This window comes from Corvus brachyrhynchos, unplaced genomic scaffold (genome assembly GCF_000691975.1).
Source record: "Corvus brachyrhynchos isolate BGI_N302 unplaced genomic scaffold, ASM69197v1 scaffold44, whole genome shotgun sequence".
Lineage (NCBI taxonomy): Eukaryota > Metazoa > Chordata > Aves > Passeriformes > Corvidae > Corvus > Corvus brachyrhynchos.
In genome coordinates, this window is record NW_008238359.1 from 5,522,321 (window position 1) to 5,546,948 (window position 24,628).

The 24,628-nt window shown below is 39.8% G+C and overlaps 1 protein-coding gene across 32 annotated transcripts in view; it reads left to right on the forward strand.

Annotated features, from left to right (window-relative positions):
• The window catches only part of DLG2 (discs large MAGUK scaffold protein 2), a 1,005,290-nt gene extending 981,238 nt beyond the window's left edge, over nucleotides 1-24,052 (forward strand). For 22 of the 32 annotated variants that reach the window (XM_017735865.1, XM_017735859.1, XM_017735861.1 and 19 more), the window contains 7 exons: nucleotides 1,887-1,928; nucleotides 10,899-10,949; nucleotides 11,707-11,808; nucleotides 12,761-12,933; nucleotides 13,667-13,776; nucleotides 18,053-18,144; nucleotides 18,837-24,052. In XM_017735865.1, coding sequence (XP_017591354.1) covers nucleotides 1,887-1,928; nucleotides 10,899-10,949; nucleotides 11,707-11,808; nucleotides 12,761-12,933; nucleotides 13,667-13,776; nucleotides 18,053-18,144; nucleotides 18,837-18,943 — 677 coding nt within the window. In that variant the 3' untranslated portion in view covers nucleotides 18,944-24,052. The remainder of the gene's footprint in view (nucleotides 1-1,886; nucleotides 1,929-10,898; nucleotides 10,950-11,706; nucleotides 11,809-12,760; nucleotides 12,934-13,666; nucleotides 13,777-18,052; nucleotides 18,145-18,836) is intronic. The other 10 variants (XM_017735860.1, XM_017735864.1, XM_017735870.1 and 7 more) reach the window with 1 other exon arrangement.
• Nucleotides 24,053-24,628: the final 576 nt, after the last annotated feature.

Here is a 24,628-nt window from a genome sequence, read left to right on the forward strand (position 1 = left end):
CAGGAATGCACATCCATGCACACAGTTTGGGAAATCATTCTTTTTCTGACTGATTTGTTGAAGGGACATTTTAATGGTTTAACTTAAGGCCATGCAGTGGCTCACAACTTAAAGATGAAAGCTTTATCCCTTGTACAAGGAAGAATGGTTCTGCAAGACTGGTTTTGTCAGTGATAGACAGCAAATGTCACTGCCACCTGAATTTTAACCATTCTGTGATCATTTAAGTGTCATAGCAGTTCATTAGCAACAAATGCAGATCCTTCCCTGATGAAGTCAAATACTTCCGATCTGATAACCTTCCTGAATATCTGTGTCCTTTCAAGGACAATTGTCCATAACATCCAGCCATTTGAAAGGTACCCGAATTCTGCAAACTGATAAGGCAAAAAGTAGCACCAAGGTATTATATAGGCTGTAGTCCCTGTATTAATATTGCACCTAGTTTTAAATTACTGGCACACCTCTAGACATTCTCACCCATCCAAATTTTGTTAATTTTCAACTCAGACTTTTTAATGACAGTTCTTACTATAAAGGATATATATTTGCTATTTTTAAATAAAGTTGCTAATGGTCCTGTATAGCACATTGTCTTGAGATAACCCTTGTTAACTTGCTGTGAAATGTCTGAAAGTCATTAAGCTGTTTTCTTCAAAACATAAGTTGAATTTTTTAAAGCTTCTTCCTAAGCCCAAGTGCAAGGTTTCCCATTACTGTTTTTATCAGATATCATCCCCTCTCATTTCTGCTGCTCCAGTAGCCCCATCATTCCCAATCTATGAACCCTAAGCCATTAGATTGGAACATTGGGGAAAGGCAGCACCTTGCAGAGAATAGGTGATCTTGGCACTGTTCCTGTCTTTCTCATTAACCCAGGGTGCTCCCAGCTGTACAGCCATTATGCCACTGGCTTCTGAATGTCCTGGACCAGCTGAAAAGTTTCAACTGCCACATGACCTTTCAGATGCAAAGTAATCAGCATTTCTGCCAGAGAAACCACTGTTTAATATGGTCCTGCAGACCTCCTGGAGAACATGTGGCATGATCTTGCTGTCCATAAATAGTCTGCTGACTACAGTTTTTCACAGCAACATTTTATGATGTAGATTGCACCTTTCTTTCAAGAATATGATAACAGAAACAGGACAACAGGATACCTGACTTGACAAACCCATCATGATAGTTCTTATATTCCTGTTCACCCATCCAGACTGATCTGATAAAGGTTTTCAAACACCAGCTCAAATCCTGAGGCTAGACAATGTCTGGAAAAAGACTTCTTCCTTTTTTTTTTTTTTTTAATTAGTCCTTTCATTGGCTTTGTCTTTTTTTTTTTTTCCTTGGACAGAGTAGAACAGGAACAGTTACAATATTTGATGTGAAGACAACTTTCATGTTAATCTGTTAATCACTGTGCACAATCCTTTGGGATAGTGCACAGTGATTAAAGAGAGACACAGGTTAGAAGTTTAGTAGGAATAGTTCCAATGCATTAATGCTGCACATCACTGATAGTGTAGAATATGAACAGACACTTGGATTTCAAGAAATTGCTCAAGACATGAAGTGAGATCCAAGTTGACCATAATATAGATTGAAATGAAGTTATCTGAGATGTCATTTACTGTCTATCACAAAAAGACCTGGTTTTTCCATGGCACATGTCACTAGCTAATACATACAGTCTCTTTCTGAAATGCCACAAGAGAGAAAGCTTTCATTTTACCTCTGTAAAATATCTGAGCATTTTCAGGTGATGACACTGCACAGTTTTTATTTTTGCTCTGCATAACTACCTTTGCATGACTGTGGCAGTTCTTTTAAGTTTCTGCAGCTCTGTGGTGCTTGGTTATGTTCTTTAATTTGCTGTACTGTTCTTGCAGAACATGTTTCTTCTAATGCCAGCGATAGTGAAAGTAGCTACAGTAAGTTACTGCTTTCATTAGAGTCCTTTTACTTTGCATTGCTTGTTCTGTTTGTTTCTTTTATTTTGTTCCTCTCCTTGCTACTCTTTTGTTAATGTGAAAAAGATCATTGGAGCAAATGGCTTGGAATTCAAATTTATGACCATGTCTTGAGTACAAAGCTATAAAAGAAAACTGGCAAACTTTATAAGAGAAGGGAGAAAGGTTGTTACTTGTGAAGTATTAGGAACATAAAACTAAACCTGGCTCCGGGTAGCCTATGCAAATCAGGATTATTTTGTTTAGTGACAAAAGTTTATTTCAGTGGGGGCAGGGGGAAGTTTCTTGATGATCTTTAAAGAGTAAAGTTACTGCACAGCCATAGTCAAATCTGCAAGAGGCATCCTTTTTACAAGGTCACAGTTTTTACTTGCATTTCTGTGTGCCCGTATGGAGATCAAAGTAATAGTCCCAGAAATTTTGTTGAGCCCTTAGTTTTGACAGTACAGACTTCTTAATTCATATTGCAGTCTTTAAAAAAAGGTAAGATAGACATTCACTGCTTAGGCACTGCCACTGAATGTCACTGATACCATGTAGGTGGAGGTCCCAACCCTGCAGCCTGATTTGGTTGGACTTACAGTCTCTGTTTCATCATATAACCAGGAGGCAGGTTGTATGTTCTGGGTAATTCTTAGTAATGCCCATAAATTTAACCAGTATCACTATTTTTTGGAAGTTTTGAAAAGCAAAAAAAACCCCAAGGCATTAAATAAATTGCTAGAAATGTAATAAAAGATAATTAAAATGACAGACTTCTTGCTAGATCACCCAGTTGTTTAATTTATTCAAGCCATTTGCTTAACAAATCAAGTTTTCCACCAGTCACTCAGCACTTGTGCTAAGCAGCCACATACATTCAGGTAATCAATGGTATCATACCTCATGTTTACTAGTCCTGGTATAACACATAGCAGTTGAGCTCTGTTGATAAACACTGGTTTGTTTCAGCAAAACAGCTAACCTTGTCCTATTCAGAAATGGTAAAATAGTTCGTATTCTCTTGTATTGAAAAGGTTTCCTTGGAAAGCAATTGCCAGAGTCACAAGAAAACAGTAGGCACTCTTGAATTGCCAAGATCCAATTCTGAGCTGTTTTATTTTTAATGTGCCCTCTACTTGGGAGGAGAGGAGGATTTTATTTTTGGTTATATTTATATTGACATATAAAATGCTCTTTCCCCAGACTGACTTTACAATCAGGAACAAATCAAAGGGTTAAATTTTCAAAAGTTCACACAAGTCAAATCTCATCCAGATCTGTATATTTCAGGAAAAGCTCAGGGTAAAAGCCCAGAGGAGAGTCTAGGCTGATGAACTGCCCCAAACAGCGGACTTAATAGGAGGCCCAGTTGCAGCCAAACATTTGGGGCATGTCCACAAAAGCCTTTTACCAAATTTGATCATAAGACAGGCCAGGTTACCAGTTCTTCATTAGCTGTGTAATAGCTTAAAATAAAGTGTGTGTTCTGAGGTGCAAGAAAGGTAATAGAAATAATTTGGGAAAGTTAGTTGGGACATAGATGCTTGGAAGGAAAAGTAATGCTGGAGTAACAACTGCCCATGGCAGTCACTCTCCTTCTAGAGTGGTTTCCATCTGGGCGAGCTGTGGTCTCCCTTCAGCAGCATCCTGTTGGCTGGATTTCCCCACACATTACTGCCAACAACTTCTGCCTGGTGGAGAAGATGCTGGCAGGGATTTCTTCTCTGCCCACAGGATAGCTATGCCATTAAGAAGCAGAGGAAGCCCATCTTAGATAATGCCAAATGAAAGAGGATTTAAAATACAGAACCTGGTGCCCAAAGGGCCTGATTTCATTTGCTAAGGATTCACTGGTGTGTGATAACATGATATTTGAAGGCATGACCTTGACAAATTAGCAACAGGATGGAAACTACTGTTTCAGATGACCATGGTGGCACCTGAAGTCTAACCTGACTGCGTTCAATTTCTACCTGGCCATGGTACATCAGCACATCTCCTGTGGAGAATTAAAGCCCTCCTGAGTCCAGATAATTAGTCTTTGAATCTTCAGACAAAGAGATCTGAGATCTGCTGTGTTGACAGTACATCCCATTGTACAGCTCATCACAGCAAATCTCCCCTAGAAAAATTATGTGTCAGGAACCCAGAAAAATCAGATGACAGTGAAAGGCAGGTGATCAGAGAGTGGAGTCAACAAATTGTGAGGGATGGAAATAAGAGAAATGAGGCCTGCCAAAGGAAGTTCTCTTATTTCACTACAGTTCTCACTTTGTGGGACTGTTGAGAAAGGACCCTACACTATAAAAGCTTATCGACATCTCTGATGTGGGAAGAGTGATTACCAGACATAATCCTAGAAGATTTCCTAAAGTATTCCTCACTGCCTCCTGTTTATTTATTCCTTATTAAAGGAAAAAAAAATAATGAGTGCCCAGGGTAACATTCCTGGCAGAACAAGACAGCATGCAGTTACTATTTCTGCTGTTCTTGTTCGCATCTGGGTAGCTGGGAGTGGAGCCCAGTGTCAGCCACCACCACAGAACCGAGTTTGTATTAACTCCATTTGGACCCAGCCACGTTGCAGAGTTGTTCTGCAGTGTGATGTAGTGTCACTTTGAGCAGTCTGTGTGTTCAAGGTGAGGCACTACAAGTTCTTTTACAAAGACACCATGTGTGTTGATTTGCAAACTCATCTAGCCCTCAGTCTGTGCACTGGTGACGTGGAGCATACTGAGAGGAGAAAAAAAGTTAAGCTGGAAAATTCATAGGGGGCAAATAGAAAACTGCTGGAGGAATCAAGGGATTTGCATGGGGTTGTGACCCTGTCCCTGTGCCTCTATTCTTTTCTGTTTCCTCAGCAAATTAGCAGGAAAAAAGGGGTTGCCTGCCCCACTGCTTTCTGAATTGTGGGAAGAGTGGCTGGAAAGCTTCCTGGTGGAAAAGGATCTGGGAGTGCTGATCAACAGCAGCCGAACGTAAGCCCAGAGTGCCAGGTGGCCAAGAAGGCCAATGGCATCCTGGCCTGCATCAGCAATAGTGTGGCCAGCAGGACCAGGGCAGTGACTGTCCCCCTGTACTGGGCGCTGGTGAGGCCGCACCTCGACTCCTGTGTTCAGTTTCGGGCCCCTCACTGCAAGAAGGACATTGAGGGGTATGTTCAGAGAAGGGCAACAGAGCTGGGGTCTGGAGCACAAGTCTGATGAGGAGCAGATGAAAAGAGGTTGTAGTGAGGTGGGGTTAGTGTCTTCTCCTAAGTAACAACCAACAGAAAGAAGAAATGGCCTCGAGTTGCACCAGGGAAGATTTAGATCAGATAGTAGAATTTTTCCACTGAAAATGTTATCAAGCATTGGAGCAGGCTGCCCATGGATGTGGTTAATTCACCATCTCTAGAGAGATTTAAAAGACATGCTTAGGGACATGGTTTAGTGGGACTTGGCAGAGTTATACTTGTATTTTCCAACCTAAATGATTCTGTGCTTCTGTGATTCTATGAAATCAGCAATTCACACCTTGGCCAGAACACAGAAAAAGTGTGTGGGTAAGAAATGACTGGCAAGTGCAGAGTGTTCTCCTGCAGGCCTTCATATATATCCCTATAAAAACAGGCTAGTTGGAGTCCAGAGTGAGGTGTTCTGCATTTTTTCTAGTAGGTCTCTGGCAATTGTTTTAACACATTTCTCTAACTTTTGCTTCTCATGATGAGCATTTAGTGAAAAGTAGCTAGTGTCAAAACCTGTACTATTTGATCATTCCTAGAACCATTCCAAACCAGCAATATTGAAGGCTTCTGAGAAATGTCCAGGCTGTAAGCTGGACAGTGAGGAATAGGGGGGTTACAAATCAACTGGGCTTTTTCTAGGAGATATTCTGATGTGTTCATTATTTTTTAGAAAAACATATTGCTTCAAAATTTGAGTATTTGGCTGAAGTATTCCTTATGTCTTAGGGTTCTGTCAGTTTTTTGACAGAAGTCAGATATTTTTTATTTCAAAAATATAATTGAAAGTCTTCCTATGTGGTCTCAAGAGAAAATTCTTTGACCACTTCTAAGCAACAAGAAGTTGCAAAAAGTAAACCAGATTTCTTCTACCAGTGCCCTCAACACTTGGTTTGTTATGAAAAATAGGGCTGCAGCCAACAATGAGATATTCTTTCTCCCAGAAGATAACCTTCAGCTCCATTTATTTCAGTGGGAACTGCAGACACATTTGAGAGCAGAATCTAACCCTTTATAAATAAGAATAGTATTTTGGGGCCAGGAACAAATACTGGCTTGATCTTAAAGCAGTTGAGTTGCTACATCTTAAAGCAGTTGAGTTGCTACACAGCTGCTGCTGAATCACACAGCCATGCTATTATGAAGTCTATGTTAGTTTATTTGTCCCCATTCTCAGCAATAAAGTCAAGTTTGCAGAGTGGTATATAAAGTACTGGTCTAGCAGAAAGTTGTTCTTTTTGTGATAAGGACACATACAGCCAATTTTGACTACTCCCTGGACCACTTAATCAAACCATGATTGAAAGTTTATTTTGAGCCCTGTAACTTAAAATGTTCTGATTTCTTTTTCAAACCAAGCTTGTAAGGACAGATTTTTTACCATGGACTCATCAGTTTTTATTTTGTGAGACATGATTTTCATAATGGGCATGAATTTCAAGTCTCTCTCCTACATATGTGTTGTAACACTCTTACACATAGTTCAGTAAAGGTTTTTACAGCTGTCATCAAAATTACACACACATTGTCGCATCTATTTAGTCTAATTGCATGATTGGTTGTGATTGCACCAATTATCTAGAGAGGCAATACATAACTAAAAGTTAAAAATATGAAAAAGTGATAGAAAAAAAAATTTACCCTCTGTCAGCAAATTAGCAAGTCACTTTTCTAATGAGATTTGAAGATTCAGAACAAGGTTAAAGTAGTCCTGATTATTACAATAATTGATTAATAAGGACACTTGCATTGGCTCCCCAGAATTGCTGTATGATTCAGGTATACTCAAATTGGCACAAGTATTGCAGTCTCATTTTGTACCCACACAGCTATATTGATCTTTGCCCGTAGACAACTTTTCAGTCATAAGTTCATGCTCAGACTACTGATGATCATTTTACATATTGGATTTCCAGCTTTTCATAGCTATCAAGATATTTCCAAAAATCATGTGTTTATTCACATAAATAGGAGCCTAGCAAAGGGATTTTGAACCAAATAGAGGCTGGGATATTGACTGTCCAGTGCAGTCTGTGCAGAAGAAACAAAGCAAGAAATTGATTTCTCCAAGATCTTGCAAATACAACTCAGGTAATTCATATGTTAGCCCAAAACCCATCTGAAAACCTATAAAATCCCTCAAAAATATTAAATTAATACTCCTTATGGAATTGATCTGACAGCGCAGGACCTTGCTGCCCCATTTATAGAGGTTATGAGTTATAACAAACTCAAGGTTATTCTTCTCTTCCCAACCATGAGAAAACACCAACAGGCAAACCAAGAACAAAGAGAAGCAGGGAGTGGTCCTGAGAGAGTGAAATTTCTCCAATAATTTTACCCATAGTTATATTACATTTTGGTAACTTTCCTTTTTCTTTCTTCTGTTTCCTTATTTTATTTATTTTCTGCTTTTTTTGACTTGATGGGATTTTACTGAAGAACAGGGGAACATACCAAAATCCTACAGAAAGATCTTTTTCTTTTTTTCTCTTCTTGTTTTATCTGTTAAATGTCACAAAGATTTTCCAGATCAATACAGCTAACCTGTGCTAATTAAGCTGCTAATGTGGGTGGTAAATGAAGCTTAGGCTAATGATAAGAGCCTGTGTCCTGATGGATTTCACACTGTGTCTTACCCCTCAAAGCCATCACAAGGTTATAGCAATCTGATTATTGATTGACTCTAGAGCTCTTCATTATACTTAATACTTATGGACTACTTGAGAACTATGCAGTACTGACCGAGTGGAGATCATTAAAGAGTGCCATCTGATATAGTTAACATGCAAAACAGCCTCTGAGGACCTAGAGGATTTTGTCTGGACAGTACATGGCAGGATTTTATTCACTTAGAAATTTAAGCTTCCTAAGTCCTTTTTCCAGAAAAGAAAAGTAGTGGAAATGGTGCAGCTTCTCCCCACACTCCCATGTTGAGTCTGGAACTGTGGGCTGAAGATCCTTACCTCAGGAAGATGTTTAAGTTCCTGTGCATCACAGTCAGCCTCAAAGTTTCTCCTTACTTACTCCAACCGTTTCCAATGGCTAAAACTTCAGCACAGTTTGAGTGAGCTGGAGAATTTTTCTTTGCCTTTAACCTGGCCGCACTTTCACAAGACTTCTGTGAAACCAGGCTTGTTTTTCTCCCTAGCCCATACCCTTCAAAGAGTGTGGATGTAACAAAACCTTTAGTATGGAGACATGTCTGCCAGAGACTGGGCAAAAAAAGAAAGTAAAATCTGTGCTGGCTTATCAGTGCTGGTTATAAATCTATGCCAAAGCCAAGTATTAGTCCACAGGAAAAAAAAAAAAACAACAATAGTTTCAGAGTGATTGTCTGTTTTCTTCCAATTGCTATTGACCCTGGCACTCCCATGAGATTCTGCTGCTTAACTGCAGATGTCTGACCTTGGTTTTTAAACAGCATCTGACCTTGCTGTCTAAATGCTGTTAGGGAACAATGGAGACAAACTCACCCTTCTGACTTTTTCTCTCCTCACAAAGTAGACATGTAAAATAGATGACTCATGTCTTAGAATAAGAACTTGCCTATTTGAAGGCAGCCTTTGGCTCCAAAAGGTATCTAGGGACTAGCTTAGATGTAAGTGCTCAAGCCTCAGGTTTCTGAAGTTAGTGCAATGAAACTCCTGCTGTGGATCTGTTTGCTATTGAAACAAGTATTTTCAAGTTTAAGATGGCATTTGTACAAACAGGCTCCCCTCCATTTGGTTGGTATGTGATGGCTTCATCGCCCAACTCAAGACTGACTTTCTCAGGCTGTTGAAAAATATAGCCTTGGCTCCCGTGGGGTAGAGGACAGACAAGGCAGGACCATCCTTGTCCAGCCTGGAGAGTGGGTTTTTTCATCTCTCGAGAAATGAGACATCCTGAGTTCTACATCACCCCTAAAATTTACTGAGAAACTTAAGGGAAACCAATACATCTGATGCATAAAACCTAGTGTAACAATAGTTCTAGGTTTCCAACTTTGCAAAAAGCCAAAGAAAAGTGATTACAATATCAAACATTTGCAAACAGAAAAGAAAATCCCTTGTCCACACTCCTCATATGCCATGTGGCCTTATCCTCATATGCTGTCTAATCTCTTCCTTTTATTAAAAATTATGTTCTCTCCTTTGCTGCTTCAGCACTATCGCTAGGCTGGAATTGGTCCTGTCAGTTCTCCCTCTCTCCTAACACATCAGTACAGTTTTTCATTTGCTGTTTCCATCATTGTCAATAATTACAACATTATTTTTACTTGAAGAGCTCTCTTACACATTTGTCACTGCTGCCTAGATACTATATCACACACGTAGTAGATTCATGGGCTGGGAGTCAGCCTGAGATCTAACAACAAAGAATTTTGTACCTTCTTGGGAGCTAGGCATTGCATCCAACACAAAGCTTGTTCATGTAGTTAGTGGAGCCTCGAGGGCAACTCAGACAGCAGTCAGACTACTTCTGGGTGAGGTGTACCCCCCTCTAAATCCTGTATTTCCATCAGGCAGGGCAGCACTCTTCCCCTCTATGTGCACACTTTGGTTTGACAGGAGCCCACCAGAAATATAACACAGGTGCTTACGTGCATGCAAGCAGATGAAACAAAGGCAACCCTGTCTATTTTATAAAGCACTGGTGTGCCTTATGATACTCTTTCTTCTGTAGTATCTAAATTAGTTGCAAAATCCCATCTGTGCATCTTCTCAGAGACAAGCCCTGAACTGAGCAAAAATAAAATCATCACTTTAAACTTTGCTAAGTTGTATTTAGAACCTGCCAGAGCCCTCATGTGGTACCAAATATGTGACAGTGACCCAGAAAGAGAAATGAGCAGGAATTATTCATGCTTTAGGTGATGAATCCTCCTCCCTCTCCTTTTTCACTCCCTTGGATGGGAGGACAGTGATGCATAGGGACTGCACACCTGCACCCAAGTCATGGTCCATATAGTGCCACTTGTTTCTCATGGCAAATTTCTCTGCTTTAGTCCCCTAAATGTCACCATGAGGAAACAGCACTGTCCTAACAGGGCAGAGGGAGAACAAATGTATAAAATATGATGCTGTGAGACCTTCACTGAAGATATTCAAAACCTGCCTAGACATGATCCTGTACAACCTGTTCTAGGTGCTTTAACAGGGGATGATTGGACTAGGTGATCTCCAGAAGCTGGAAGTCCCTTTCAGTCCCAACCATTCTGTGAGTCTGTGATTTGTGTTCAGGGAAAGGATAAGGATCAGAAAATAGCTCATAGCTAGATGTTAGGCTGTGAATGCACTAGACTATGGAGGCTATGCACTGAAGAACAATCAACCAAAATATATATATTCTGTGGATAAAAATTGTTCTGTCTAGGTAGCCTGTTGATTTACTCTGCAGCAACATTTTAGGGCCTTAACAGTAGGAAAAGTATTGCATCTTAAATCTCTGCACTATCCCTGTAAACAGCTTTGTATCAAATCATAAATAAAGGCATGTTGCCTGTCAATAAAAAAGCCCAATTTCAGTAAATAGAATTGAAACACATGGAAGGGGAGGGTGGGGAAGGAAAAAACTGTCTCCATACATGGAAGTTATGATGGACTTTGGAATGGTTCAGGTGAGAGGTTTATCAAGAGAGAAGTGTTGAACCTGGTCTGTCTCTATGTGAAGCATTTTATCAAACTTAAATACCCGACATGTTCCTTACCAGCTCCAATCTCTTGTCTTTCTTCTCTCATCAGGAGGCCAAGAAGACTGCATCCTTTCTTATGAACCTGTCACAAGACAGGAAAGTAAGTTTCATCTTCTTTTCTATCACTCTTCCTTATATTTTTCGTTTCAGGGTTTGAGGGCCAGCAGAGCAGTAAGCCTTGCTTTGCCAGTCCCAGTTTCTCTGTGGCTTCTTTTTCTTAGACACTCAGTCTGTTTTCAAATGAAAAAAACCTGATGGTGCAGTATTCCTTGGCAGCCCCCACTTCCTGACATTCCTAGGACTCTCCCCAGCATGTTCTCACGGGCTTTACTAGTACAGTAAATAATCGATCTACAAAATATTGATGTAGCTTTTCTAGATTTACTGCAATATTGTTACATGGAAAGCCTTTATTATTTTGCTTCTCATGTGTTATGTGCCACTGTCCAGGGTAGACAAACCTATGGAAAGGCAACTTAAAATGGGAGCACATCCATCCAGTTTAATGGGGGATGCACTTACATAACTTCAGGAGAAAAATTGCTGCAATAGCCTTTCCATGCCTCATGGAAGAGTCCATCTGCAAGCATTGTTGAGTGGCCTTGTTGAGCAATAGCAAATATGTGTATGCTTCTACATAGTCATTTGACGTGTGCATGGACCATCACAGAGCTCTGCAGTGGTACTCATTCCATTCCCTTTTTCATGTCAATAAATAAAATATCCATTAATAAAATGTGCACCTAAGTTTTCACTTCATACATAAAGACAGCAACCCTGGTTAGCACATATTTGGGTAAATTCATTTATTATTACCAGTAAGATCATCTAAATGTGCCTTTCTTTTTGTTTTTCAGTTAATTACACCAGGCCAGTTATTATTCTGGGTCCTATGAAAGATCGGATCAATGATGATTTGATATCTGAATTCCCTGATAAGTTTGGGTCTTGTGTACCACGTAAGTATGATTTTACTCCTAGTTCTGCAGCAGAGTGAACTGAATCCCTTGGTGCCACACATTAAGTACATTTCTGTGAAGGCAGCATCCATGAACTATACATAGTTGAGTTTCTCAAAAGTCATTTTTTCATCAGACAGAAAAGGGGAAAAAACAAATAAATTAGAAAAAAAAAAAGGTTGTGAAGATCTGGAAAAAAATTCTCAAAAGAATTGTCTCCAAAGCCCTAGGACACTTTTAAACAAGAAAAATTCTAGTCACTAACTCAGTTTAGTAATCAATCTGTGGTTTCTTAAATAAGATAAAAGTTTGAAATACTGGTAAAATGTAAAATGTTTCAACTCAATTGCACAGCATCCACCAATAAATATAAGGAGTAGTCTGTGATTTGTGTGAGATATAGTCTGTTGAATCAGAAAGCAATGTTGGACCCTGAATTAATCAGAGTATTTGTATCTCGCAATATTAGAGCTTGCTGTTTATTTGAGGCCCTGATTGCAGTTGTACTTCATTTTAAATGGTTGTCTCTGGCAATACACTAACTTAAAACCACTAGAGATGAGAACAGAATCAGGCTTCTAAATAAGGCTAAATTGAGTTGATGAGATGACAATTCATTTTATCACAGTAATAACATTAAATTTAAAATATGAAATGCATTTTATATTTGGGGTTTGTGTGTGATTCTGCTGCAAAAGGTGGAATTCCGGTAAACTCTAATTTTATTTAAGTCTGTATTGATTGGAGGTAAACATCAGAAGGTATTAGTACAAAAAGACAACTTTATTGTCATAGCTCCATTGAAAATAGTATGTAGTAGCCAAAGATCTAGAGGTGAAGTGCCTTCACGTAAAGCAGACCCAGCATTGCCCACTGAGCAAACCACAGCTGCATTTTCTGCACTAAATGTTTTTGCAGACTTCCTGATCTTCTGTCTTTTTTTTTCATGCAGATACCACGCGGCCAAAGCGTGACTATGAAGTGGATGGGAGAGATTATCATTTTGTCATTTCAAGAGAACAAATGGAAAAAGATATCCAAGAGCACAAATTTATAGAAGCTGGGCAGTACAATGATAATTTATATGGAACTAGTGTCCAGTCTGTGAGATTTGTGGCAGAAAGGGTAGGTTGGCAATAGTTTTATTGCCAGTGCAACATGATCTGCTTTGTTTCCAAATTGTGTCTCAGACATGATTCTCTGCCAAAAATAAAAAATAGCTGCAAAACGGCATCCTAATATTTATAGGCTTTGTAATGACTCCACAAGTGGAGTCTCTGACTTTGAATGACATCATCCTTGGCACTCTCTGTACTTGGCTGTAGTGCCATGGATTCAGGGTTCTAACACAGTGCCTCAAGTACTCCTCAAAACAGCCTGTACTCTTCCTCTACGCTTTCTACTTCTGTAAGACAGGTAGATAAACTAAATCACTTTCAAAGAGGCAAAAGAACAAATCACAGAAAGATGAAATTATTTGCCTCAGGTGACACAAGGAGTCTTTGATATAAACAAGGACTGAATTAATCACTAAGAACATGGACATCCTATTACTTTTATGAACTGATTTTCCTCATCTCAAGAAAATTCTCCTGCCGCTGTAAATTTCATCCCAGTAGAAAATAAACCCCAAGTTTGTTCCCATATCACCAGTGTATATTTATACTGGCATCAAAGCAAAGGAAAGTATGCAGAGTAGTGAAGTGTGCTTCACTACTCACAGTGAAGGCTCCCCCTTCCCTGGTGTGCCAGTAATGGCCCCATTCCAGGGCACTGCATTGCAGATTTGCTTCCTGTCTCTTGGCTGATCTGCAGCAAAGTCTGCAAAAATAAACACATGCTCATCTGTTTCCAACAGGGCAAGCACTGTATACTTGATGTGTCAGGAAATGCTATCAAACGACTACAAGTTGCACAACTCTATCCCATTGCTATCTTCATTAAGCCCAAATCATGGGAGCCTCTGATGTGAGTATAAATTTCTTCAAGCATTTTGTATTTTGGGTACAGCCTCAAGTGGCACCACACAGGTTCTGAGTCTACATTTTGCTTGTTCTCTAAAATCAGTAATAATGAGAGGAAGTGGGAAGAGTGTCCTCAGAGCCTGTCATCCACTGTATCCTGGTATCTCAAGGAACAAGCCATAGCTGTGAACCTTTCAGGCTGGGACAAGTGGGATTATGTGCTGGACCATGAAGGACTCCCTACCGGTGCTTGGTGTACTTGCTCCAACCTGTGCAACAAGTTCACCAGGGACTCACTCTTGTAGCTTGGCTTGTCCCATGCATCCATGGGTGCTCCTGGGGTTTAGAGTCTGATCAAGGGCACAGACCAGGTGGTTAAACCTGTGTCAGACTTGAGGTGTGTTCCTCTTCACCAGCCCTTCATTTACCTGAAGGTCTGTAAGAGGATAGGCAAGGAGCCATGGGACTGGAGAGGGGCAAACATACAGGAATGAAAGAGTCGGCTCCATGCTGCCAAGGATGTCTGAGGTGGCACACACTTTGGGGGATAAGATCAAAACTCAGTGTAAGATCGGTAAGATGAAATTCAGCACAGACAAAGGAGAGAAAATGAAATGCATGAGTACAAACAGAGAATAATTTAGCTATAGCACTGCAGAAAAGCATCTGGCAGTTGGGGTGGATCACACAGGAATATGAATGGATGGATAATGTGGTTGCAAAAAAAGAAATTGCCACTGTGGGCTGTATTCATATCAGTGTTCTGTAAGGACACAATAGACAGCTGTTTTGTTTTACTCGGTGTGGATGAGGCCTCATCTGGAGTGCTGGCCTGATTCTGGGTTCCACTCTGCTGGTGAAGGAGGAGCAGGAAATATCTAGTGCCACAGAGAGAAGGCTGAGGAGGAAATACGGAATTGATATTCATCCGGAGTTAAAACTCAGGATAAAATACATGGTTCTCAAGTTGTTTTCCATGTACACTTACAGTTATGCAAGATCTATCAGCTTAATTTGCTGTGATAGGGGTGAAATTTTAAACTCTGTGCCTTGCCCTCCCCCAAGGCTCTGCAAATGCCAGGTAGTGCCATAGGTATGTGTTTGACAGCTAAAATGTTGGCAGTCTGTCTCCTGTGACAGATGCATGTCTGGTGATGGTAACAGTGTGCTCACAGCCAGTGGTCACAGAGCCAGAGAATGCAAACATGACCCATCCCAGGAATGTGCATTCTTCTCAGCCCTGCCTTTTGGCAACGAGCTTGTTGTATGTCCAGCCACATTACAAGACATGATGCACAATATGTGGTACTTGCACAGCACCATCCTGACTTCCTGACTTTTCTTCCAGCCCTACAATTCAATAATATTCTGATTTTGTTGCTGTGTAGAATGGGAAGGGTAGTCTGATAGCCTGCCTTCTGCATTGATTGTTTTAACAGATCTTAACGTACAGTTTTCCCATTCATAAAACATTTCCATTATTTTTTTAATGCTGGCATTGCCTCTGGAGTGATTTTTTAAAAAAGTAAATAAAAGTGACCTTTACTCTGAAAAATACACCAGGCAGAGCCAGAAAAGTGGCAATAACATAAAGGCTTTGTTGATTTGATGTTAGAACTGCAAATCCTTGAATAGACTGACTGAATGGTGTTAATGAAGATGCAAAATATTATGACAGTCATTGCTATTGAACCAAAGCAATGCTAATATTTCACTTAGGGCAATACAACAAGGGTGCTGTTCAAGAAATGCCTGGACGTGGCACTTAGTGCTATGATCTAGTTAAAAAGGTGGTGATCAGTCAAAGGTTGGACTTGACAATCTTGGAGGTCTTTTCCAACCTAAATGATTCTGTGATTCAGTCTTTTTTAGATATGTACCTACTGCAACACAAAAAATTACAGGTTTATCTGCCATAGCAATGACTCCTGTTCATACAAATGAGTTGAAAGCTACTGTAATAGCAGTCAAAACACAAAAGACAAAAAATTTATAATCACGAGATGCAGAGAAACAAAGACTAAAGATTTATCTTTCATCAAAATTAGCACATAAAGTTGTAGTCTTTCATTTATGCATATGCTCACTTGCATCCATCTGAGAGTGGAAGAGTGAAGGGAGCATAAATCAAGTTTGCATCTGCACTTGAAACCTGGTTATTGCAGGTTTTCTGGAAATACCCTATTAACACTTATCACCACAGCAGTAAATGACTGTAAGGTGCTGTTGGATGTAAAAGCAATCAGAACACGTGGCCACTGCTGTAAACAAACTGCTCCATCACCCCTTCCTCCCTTCCTTTCTCCCTTCCTCTCTTTCAAGTCTTACGTGACTCCACCTGGTTAACTCCCAGAGGCATCCTTGTTCATACCCTTCAATCAGCCTCTCTCTCTAGAGGAATGAGGACAGTGGTGAGATCATGGGGATGAGAAATGGAAGTAAGAAAGAATCTGCCTGGGTGAGCTTTTCACTGGGAGAGGAGGAAAACCTTGGAAAATATGTACTGTATTTTGAATTCACCAGCTGTGCAGGCCCCCAGCTAAGAAATAAGAAATAGAAGGGACTGCAGTATGACAGCAATTTTATTTCATCATGGTCCTCCGCCTTCTCCATCCTCTCTTATAAGGGCACAGAATGGGCAGAGTCAGGAATACAGCTAGCACAGTTTTATACCCCAGGCAAATCTACAACCTGAAAGTGTAATGCAAATTTCTACCTCTTTCAAAGTACTTCCTATTTTAAACACTTGCTTATATTTTTATTTGTATTATCTTTTCTGCTATTCAAAGATCTTGAGGAAGACTTCTCAAAAATTTACTAGAAATAGATCTGAAAGGGAGAGGATGTTGTTAGCATTACAATATTGGTTAAATGCCCATAAGATGAAAATGTTAAGTTTGCCTAAGAAATTGCAGTGGTCCCACTGCAAGACACGGTTTTGGTTCAGTCACCTAAAGAGATGTTCAAGTAGGTGTAGCTGATGCAAAGTCCACCTGAACTTGATTAGATAGCAGTCTTTCCAATAAATAGAATTAGTAGTGTTACAAATTTAGCAGGACAACACATAGATTATATTAAACCCATTTATATAATCTACAAATAACTGAGATAAATTTTAAAAGAAATCTTTCTTAGCCTTCATTTTGTAAGCCTGCTTTCTCCATGGCATTAGTACTTCCAAGGAGATTTTTCCTAAGCAGTGTGCCCAGCTGTATGGTTACTTATATAGGTAGGCAGCTTTAAGCCATTTCTAGAAATACCTTTTTGCATCCTGGACATCTTCCAGAGTGTTTTTCACAAGCCAAGTAGGAATTAGCTGTAGCAAGTTCATACTGTTGTGTGCTTCACAGAGCATTTTTTTTTGCACCATCATGTCCATAATTTCCTATATGCATCACCCATAGCATACTGTATACAGTCCATTACCACATCATCATATGATTCAGTGCAAGGCATAACATTAGATTTATGCAGAACACAAGGTGCTCCCTTCTCTTGCTTTCCTAGTTGCCTCAGAAAAGTCCTGTCATGTTTTAAGAAAAAACGAATCCATGCTGGGGAAAAAAAGCTAGAACAAGCAAAGTCTATTTATTTTTGATAATTTGGACATCTACAGGCATATGAGTGTAAGGCAATGAATGAGCATGAGCTTGATTCATTGTAAGTATACAGTGGTATTAACACCTGAGCGTGCACAGGCAAGACAACTCATTCCTTAAAGTTATTAAATAATGCTTCTGTTGAAATAGAAATGGTCCATCAAAATAACAAAACACTGAAAAAAACCAGAATGTTACTGTCTGTCTTTTTTTTTTTTATTTCTTGGCACCCAATAAGCAGTCAGTACAACCTTACTCATCTGAGACCACCAGCTGAGTCTGGGAGATACAGAGGAGCTTCAGGCAGGAGTGCTGAGTGCTCAGGCTATGGAACATCCTGGATTCCAGACCACTTACGGGTTCCTGTTGTCTCAAAGTCTATCTCAGTTAGTAGCTACCAGACTCAGGCCTTGTATTTTGTTTGAGAATGTAGAGTAGTGAACCCAAGATAAAAATTAGGTGGAGAAAAATGAAATGGGAATTAGTCTGAAGAAGTAGTTTTGTACTACATAAGAATGAAATTAAATTGAAAATATTGAAGCTGTCCATGAACTGTTGGAAGAATTTTACCACTTTATTCTTGTACCATTCTCAATCTATCTGTGATTCAGTTGAACATGTCTTTTGAAAGCCATTCTAGCAAAAATCTAAATTTTTTGATGACTTCCTCCGTGTTTCTAGGGAAATGAATAAACGTCTCACAGAGGAGCAAGCAAAGAAAACCTATGATCGAGCAATTAAATTAGAACAAGAATTTGGAGAATATTTCACAGGTATGTTTTTATTAATACCTTTTTTTTTCCCAAGATATAGTCTTTTATTGCAAAACAACTGGATCAGCTCTGTCTTTGACCTAGAGTACCTATCAGTATAGTGTGCCCAGAGTAAGGACTTGCTTGAGAATATTGTTTCCTTGAAATTCAAGAGCAGTTGAGGCACTTGACTCCTGAAAAGTTTGATGTCCTGAAGGAGTATCTATGCCAAGGCAAATTAAGGGGCAAACCATTGTGCTTTGTGTTACAGTTGCTTTACCTTCTGTCAGCTTGGGCCTGATCTTGTTAACCTTGGCAGCCAAGAGTGAACTCATTATAACTAGATCAGAAAGGTTGTAAATCTGCTGCTGCCCACTGCTGAAGTAGGTTCTAAATCAAATAAAATTTAAAGCTTGACCTCCAACAGTGGGAATCTCTTGTGCTGCTCTCCCCAGGACAGAACTGCTAGTTCTCTGAACTAACCTGTCTCAGTCTTCTCAGTACAAGCAGTGGGATGGATCTCTGTCATAGGCAGGTGCATTGATTTGAACTTAGTTATCATCCTCAGGGGTATGACACTTCCATAATCAACATGTCAGTATACCAGTATTCTTCTCATTCCATCAGTATCTATGAGTATGCTGAAAATCTGCTGACACTGGATGCTGTATCTGTCAATTAAAAGAAATATTAATATGTTTTCTCTACTGCAGCTATTGTCCAAGGAGATAGCTTAGAAGATATATATAATCAATGCAAACTTGTAATTGAAGAACAATCTGGGCCTTTCATCTGGATTCCTTCAAAGGAAAAATTATAAATTAGCCACTGCACCTCTGATTACAACGGGAGAATATTTAGAAGAAAACTATAATATACTATTTGGAGGCTTTCCTGTTTTTGTTGCATTTATGTTCTTTGCAGTCAATGTGAATTTTGATGAATGTACAACACAAAGTGTTTGAAGCCATGAAGGACACTGATGGGTCAAAGGGTAGGAACAAAAAGACTTCTACCATATAAAGCAAATCTGTTGTGTGCTCAGAGCACGAGTTGTAGGTATAAACTTTTGACATGGAGACCCTCTGTCAAGGGGAGCTAAGCCACCTCCTGTGCCCACGCGGACATTTTGATCAATTTCAATGGCTGAGCTCAGTGTGTTGATTGCTTTAGAGAAGTTCCCAGCTCTTGAACCTCATATAGGGCTTGATCCTGCAAGGCGCTCAGCACTTGACCCCAATTCCTACACGAGTAGCCTGTTGACTTGGAGTCACTTGTGACCCTTCCCTATGCCATTCAGTCCCACCAATTCCAGTAGGACTATTCACGTGCTCAAAGCTAAGCACAGGCTTAAGCATTTTTGCTAGATCAGGGCCACACGCACCTTGCAAAATCAAGCTCAGAGTATTTGGTCCACTTCCTACTGAGGTCACTGTTAGGACACTGTGTGACTTGGCTGGGAGGTGGGTCCTGTTCTAAGCTTGTCATTGCACATTTGTAGTTGGTACACCTCGACTTTGGTAACTATGCACATCTTTTGATTTCTGAAACCAAGTCAAGCATTTCTTTTTTCCCCTTTGGAAGCACTATTGCATCAGGAGCTACCAACAATATGGTTCATTTTGATGGTGTTTAGGGGTGGGAGAGGATGGAAGCATTTCACATCACACACACGTGCACACAAACACATTCCCATGTGGACACACACATGTATTAGGATTCACAGCACCTATGTTAACAAGGAGGGATACAACTGGGAAAAGCTTTAAAATTTTTGATTGTCTATTTTATCATTTATATTGATAGAAGGCACTTAAAGATGGAATAATTTATAAAAATAAAAATATATTGATGTATAGAAACTAATTTCTATAGGTAAAATGTTTTTGTGAAGATATTTTGTAAAGATTAATTAATTGAAAGATTAAATATTTACACCCTTGTGCGACTGTCAAATGTAAAGAGGACCATCAAGTTGCATTATACCTCTTCCATAACAGATTCTCTATTATTAATGGCAAGCAAGATAATTCCTTAAATTGTAGTTGTCATCTTGTTTTTCTTTCAATTTAATCCTCTCCCTTGCCTGTGTTTAATCATGATGAACTCCTGTGGAAAGATCTCTTGAACTCACTGCCCTGTAGGAATTTTCTGAACAAAAAAGGAAAATGCATCTTGTGAGAGAGACAACTATTCAGAAGCAAAATGTTAGTGCTTAAATGCAGTTCATAATTTCTCTCTTAGGAAGGAGGCACCCTTAAACATCAAATCTTTTATGATTCTTCCTGTTTCCTTCAGGGAAATAATGAAAGCATTTGATCTTTCCTCTCTTTTCAGGCAGGTCACCAACTAACTTGTATCTTCATTCATTTCACAGTCAACAAGGGTCTTAAAAGCAAAAACTGAGGCAATAGACATTTGTGAGGGATTTGGGGAAAGTCTGTGGACTTGCAGTTTGGGGTGTATGGAAGGGGAGAAGGAGGGGTTTTTTTTCTCATTTCACATTGCCCTTCTTCTGTATACTGATGCCATTCTTCACTGACTTACAAGGGGACAAGTGCAACAGATGCTGTGACAGTAAAACTGAATTGCCTTTGCTGCTGCTGGACCATGTTCTCTGTAAAACCCACACTCCTGCCTCTGCTGCACTGCAGGAGTGCAATACTTATAGCTGGTGGCTACAGCAACCCTGACGCTTACGGATGTCTTAAGGGCAAGTGCTAAATAGACTCCTCTGGTACTTGTCTATTTGAAGCTTGCATTTCTACACCCTGTCCAGCTGACAGGTCTACCCAGCCAACTTCCGCGGACAGCGCGATGAGCTGGATGTTTGCAAAAGCCACCAGCAGTGACAGGGTTAAAAATATGGGCATTTTAGTGGCCCTGAGGGGGCCTTTCATGCTTACTGCCCAACTATGGTAACTTTGAGAAGTTCACACTTCTTTAACTATTTTTCTTGCCTGGTCAGCGCAGATTTATAAACAAGGGTTTCAGTTAAGTCTCCAGAAGATCTTTGTAACCAGAAGGGCTAGAAACATTTTTTTTTTTTAATATAAATTAATGAATGCTTTGATTTTGGATAATTCTGCAGAAGTCCACAGAGTGACCCCAGATCTTTGGAAGCCATGGATTTTTCCATGCTAGCAAAATACTATTGCCCCAGGTTGGGAAACAGCCCACCAGACCTGAAAAACCAAGTATCCTAAAGCAGGAACTTCGTTCTAATTTTCAGCTGTTTTTAAGCAATCAATCACATCTGCTTCTTTGTTTCTTAGTTCAGCATGCAGCCTTTTATGGTACTATCCTACTAGTAACTGTTTTGCTTTGTCATGTGCTGTGCTTTACGGTGAACAGTAACACTATGGCTGAGTACAATCAATTTTTCCATCAGTCCTTGGTTACTGTAGTAACATTATTTATTTTTCCCTGTCTGTTGTTTGTGCTTCCATTTTAGAGTTGACATTGCACTTCTTCTTTTTTTTTTTTTTTTAAATAAAACATATATTTAAAAACAAATCATCAAGAGAATCAGTGAGAGATCTTATTTCCGTTAGGACTTGTACTCCCATTTGTTTTGTGTGTTGATGTTTTGCATTCCATGTTGCAGCATCCTCAGAGCTGCAGTCCATTTTTGCATTGCAGCTGTTCAGATCATACTGGGTGGTAGTGGGAGGAGGAAGAAAAACATAAGACTCATGCAAAATTACATCTGGTGGAAAAGAAAAAGTCCAAACTCACAACCCACAGCAATTGGCGCCTGACTCCATATTGGTGCTAACGCAGCTTAGCATAATCAGATTCCTTTTCTGTCCATGTAAAAGACTTGGGAGCGTCTAACCATGAGACAAATGCAAATGCTGGACCCTTTAGGAAAAGTGCCAGATCACACCCCTGGTGCTATATCTCATGTTCTGGCACAGTGTGTAGCACCGTAGGGTCTAAGCAGAAACAAAATTATCACAGCTTTTTGTCCACCCATGGATGATCACAATGACATCTTGCTAGCTTTGTGCAGATGTGCAATATTACAACTTAATTATTTTTCCTTGCCACAAACAAAAAAATAAAAAATCTTCCATGCACTGACTCATTGAGAGCTTGCTAACAGGGCTCAGTGGAACGGCACTTCGTCGCTGGTCTTACGGTCTGACCATCAACCAGTGAAAGAGCCTATTTCCTGCTTAATCCCCCTTCCTACAGAGGTACCCTGTCCATGCTAGCACTTTGTAATTTCTTTGGTAGTAAAGGCTGTTTCTAGATCAATATTCTGTGATGTAATTGTGTTTGTAGCTAGCATGGTTTGATGCTCCAGTGTGGATAGGGTCCTAGGAACCACTCAGTGAAAGTCAAGGATAAGAAATCTCTCCGTTGCACTGAAATTACAAATCCTCATCCTGGAGAGCAGTGTGGAACCCGAGCTAATAACCGCTATGAGCCAGCGACAGTGTCCTAGGTATACAACATGCACCTACCTATTTACATTCATTTTCTATGGAGAAATTGTTGGCATTACACCTTCACTGTTACTTGCTCATCAGCACTCAGTCAAACTGTATTTTTTTTTGGCTTTCTTATCTTTTAATTTTTGTTTTTCAAATTGTATCCCTGACCAGAGGATTCAATGAGTGAAAACACATGAGGATATTTGCAGGAAAAACCGTGTTGATGAAAGAAGTACCAACCTTCTTTTTCAGATGCAGATTTAAAGCCATAATATCTGCCGTGTTCACAGAAAGTGGTCTTTTATCCTTCATAGCTTTTAATCTCAATATTTTCCCTCTTGAACATTTTGCCTGTCATGTTATGCATGTGGTTCACTGTGCAACTGCATTCAAGTGCGCAAGCCCATTCCTTGGTGGAATAAACTTTTTTCTTTCCCATTAAAAATCAGACATTTTGTCAGTTGGTTCAGAAATAAGAATGAGGTCATTATGCTAAAAAAAGAAAGTTTCCATTCTAGGACACAAATCAGCATCAAAGCTAAAAACAGGTAACATCTAAAATCTATCTATATCATATCATATAGCTAGCCTAGATCCTCAGCTGCTGGAAATCACGGTCACTCCTCTGATTTCAATGGAGTCCATCCCATTTATACCACCTGAAGTAAAACATCCATCCTCTTTATCATACTGATTATTTTACATCTCTGTAGAACACCAAGGCCACCTGATTAAACAGCAGCTCAGTGCTTTCCATCATTATTTACTGTTCATTTCACTGTAAAACCCAAGTCATGGACCAAGATCCTTTTGAGGCCAGTGCTGTGAAACTCCTAACAAAAAGACACCCCAGGGGCCAAATGGACTTGCAGAAGGCTTCAGCTGCACTGATGTCTCACCAAGAGCTATAGGAACTACCACCCTGATGCCTCATTGGCCCTTTTGAAACTCTGTCTTTAAGGTGAAAAGCACGAGAGGCAATCCATCATCTCTCACACCACATTAGCAGCTTACACCTTCTGGGCCTGCAGCACAGGCAGCTTGCCCTGATGTAAAACAGCATTTCTGGGGATGGGAGCCAGCATCCAAGGCAAGATCTTCGAGGGGAAAAAAAAGCATAAAAAAGGGGAAAAAAAGAGAAAAAAAAAAAAAGGGGTGGGGGGGAACACTGTTGGCTCTTAGTGGGATAGCAACCTTTTAATTTCTGGATTTGTGCTCCTAAATTTGAATTGGCCAGTTTGAATTTCTGAGTGCAGCAGCCTGTATGCACCAAGCTGCTCCCTCCAGCACAATGTCCAGCGCGCGTCTCTTTAGCAGGATGTTCCTCAGTCCACCTGTAGTGTGGGGTACTCAGAATCTGAACTGGAGTTTACAAAACACCCTGTCCAGCTTACACTCCTGTTATGTGTAAATACTCTGCGCATCCATTCCATTTGTGTAAAGAATAAAGCACACACAATTATAAAAATTAAGCTGTATATTTCATACTAGCTGTGTCCTTGCTTATTTATTCCAGTCCAAGCTCTCAGCTGTGGTTCAGTTGTAAATGCTTGATAGAGTGTTTATAAATATGTCATGAATTTTATTATAAAATATTAATATTAAAGCATTTTTACACTTTATAGCAAATGGCTTCTTCACAAGGCATAATTTGTCTTTTTTCCTTGGAGCAGAATAGTAAAAGAAAAATATTATGCTTTTGTCTTGAGACAGTATCACATCTATCACACAAGACAGACACAAGTATGGAATTAGGAGGATGGTTTCAAAAGTGACTGAGAATAGGACACATTTTTCCTTCTTGCCCTTTTTTATTTCTTTTTGACTTCACATTGTATGGAAGTTGGCACCAAGAAGATTCATTCTGAAGTACAGCGACTTTCTCCTTACCACAGTTCTGCTGTGAATTCAGTATCATCAGCATCTTGGTGAATAATTACCAGAATAATTTTTATAATTAAATAATCATTCCATATTTATGACATCACAGCCATAGGGAAAAGGACTGTAATAATTACATTATAGCTGCTTGTGAGCAGCTCAGTGGAGCACAAACTCGATTG